This window comes from Ceratina calcarata, unplaced genomic scaffold (assembly GCF_001652005.2).
Source record: "Ceratina calcarata isolate Rehan_Ccalc_2016 unplaced genomic scaffold, ASM165200v1 scaffold100.2, whole genome shotgun sequence".
NCBI classification, from domain to species: domain Eukaryota; kingdom Metazoa; phylum Arthropoda; class Insecta; order Hymenoptera; family Apidae; genus Ceratina; species Ceratina calcarata.
The window spans coordinates 67516-69546 of NW_017130863.1; the positions used below are offsets into that span (position 1 = coordinate 67516).

At 37.4% G+C, this 2031-nt stretch overlaps 1 protein-coding gene across 1 annotated transcript in view; it reads right to left on the reverse strand.

Annotated features, from left to right (window-relative positions):
- Positions 1-682, reverse strand: part of Tis11 (Tis11 zinc finger protein) — a 14803-nt gene extending 14121 nt beyond the window's left edge. The window contains exon 1 of the mRNA XM_018035961.2: positions 89-682. Coding sequence (XP_017891450.1) covers positions 89-145 — 57 coding nt within the window. The 5' untranslated portion in view covers positions 146-682. The remainder of the gene's footprint in view (positions 1-88) is intronic.
- Between the last annotated feature and the right edge of the window lie 1349 nt (positions 683-2031).

A 2031-nucleotide genomic window follows, 5' to 3' on the forward strand; every position in this document is an offset into this window, starting at 1 on the left:
TCGTTCAAAACTGTATTTGTTAACCTTGTATCATATCAGTCGCAAGACGTACGAAATGATATACAATTATATAAATGAAGATTCTTACCTTAAAAAGATGCTCGCTACATTCGAACATGGGCGTGCTCATGACTGCGGTCGACATCTTCCCTTTCGTGTTTATATCTCGCGCACAAAAACTCAAAAAAAAAAGGATCACACTGAAGTCTTGCTCCTCTTCTCGTCACCTAACGAACGCCCTTTGGAGAACGTTCTTATGTATGTACTACAACGCTTGTAATAACACCAAGGAACTTTCCTCACTTGCCTATGAATTTTCGGATCTGAACATTTAGAAGGCACCACTGCGAGTCACGAGTTTCGATAATTAATTAATTAATTAAAGACCGATTTGCGAACGGTCACCTCTCTTTGGTTTATTCTCGGCCGATCGTCACGTTCAATAATTAAAATAAAAAATCCACCGATACGGAGAGAGCGAGAGAGTGTACTTGGCACTTTGTATCACGACACCCGTATTTCTCCGGGGAGGGCAATTAAAAAAAAAAACAACAAACAAAAAAAACAACCGTTCTCGTATGTAATTTCGACGGTAGAGACGAAGCTCGCTTGGCCTCCGAATGCGAACTGATGCCAGCTAAGAATCGCTTGGCCGACGCTCCGTTCTGACTTCGAGCCTCGACCAATGGACGCTGGTCCCGAGCCCCAACGCCGCCGTTCCCCACCGATTTCAAACGAAAATCTGGCAACTGCGCAGAATCGTAACAAAACACGTTTCGTCTTGTATATAAGTCGTATATATATATATATATGTATCACACATGCACGCCTCGCTCTTTCTTTCAAGTACGCATTTAGAAAAACTACCCCCTTTGGATTTTTGGGAAAACCCCATTGGCGAATAGCATCGGTGGTTCAACCCCACAGGCGTGGACCTTCAACCCCTAATTTCTATCTCGTTCCTTACAACAAATTTTCAATTTGTTTCATTACATTACAGATTTCTCTGTTATTATTTGTCAGTTATAATAAATCAATTATAATCTCGGTTGAACAATACATTTAATGAAACTGTTGTTGTTATACCTAATTATTTCAAATCGTCGGTTATACAAATTACTAACAGAGAGGCAAATCTGCGTGACTAAACGGTTAAGGATAATATTAGCTTTCGAGAACAACGAAATGACAAAGAGAGAGAGAAAAAAAAAAGAGAGAGAGAGAGAGAGAGAGAGAGAGAGAGAGAGAGAGAGGGAGGAAACTGTGCGAGCACTAGCTATTTCACAATGTAAACATTGTTCACGTCGTACGATAATATATTAAGACCCTACGCATGAAATTTACCATATCTCAAGTTAAATCCCTCAGTGAACCAGTAGAGCAAACTGAAAAAGACAAACTATCATACACGTATAACAAATACGTTATCTAACATAAATACAACAAACTGTCGTTATATACATATATAAAGAATTATCTTAAAATCAAGATTAAAGTATTACATTGTACGATAAACTAGAACTTTAGACACGAAATTTGCGACATCTCTAAAGAACCATTAAAGGTAACTATCGAATGTGTATCTGAAACTCAAGTCCTTACACATACTTGTACGTACTTACAACTTCAAGGATTACGAGATAACATCTCTAATTACGATCTTAAGGTTACTTCTAAACTGTTTCCCACTTTGTGTTCTCTATAAAACTTGTTATTTACAAAACGTACGTATTTGAGAACGTGGGATGGATTTTATTCTTATCAGCAAAATTCGCTGCTATCTTTTATTTAAGGAAGCTGTGAAGAGATATTAACTGGCTCGGTTTTACACCGAGCACTTATTCAAAAATTCTTCTACTGTATCTCCCGTTACTAAATTATCATCAATATTTTTCAACAAGATGAATTAAAAAATATTAAATTGTAGATTCTCTTTTCTAAATACCAAAAGAGCTTCAACGGTCAGAGAGAGAGAGGACAAAATTCCTATGGAATGGTCACCTCATTTGGAAATCGATATTCAGAGCATTC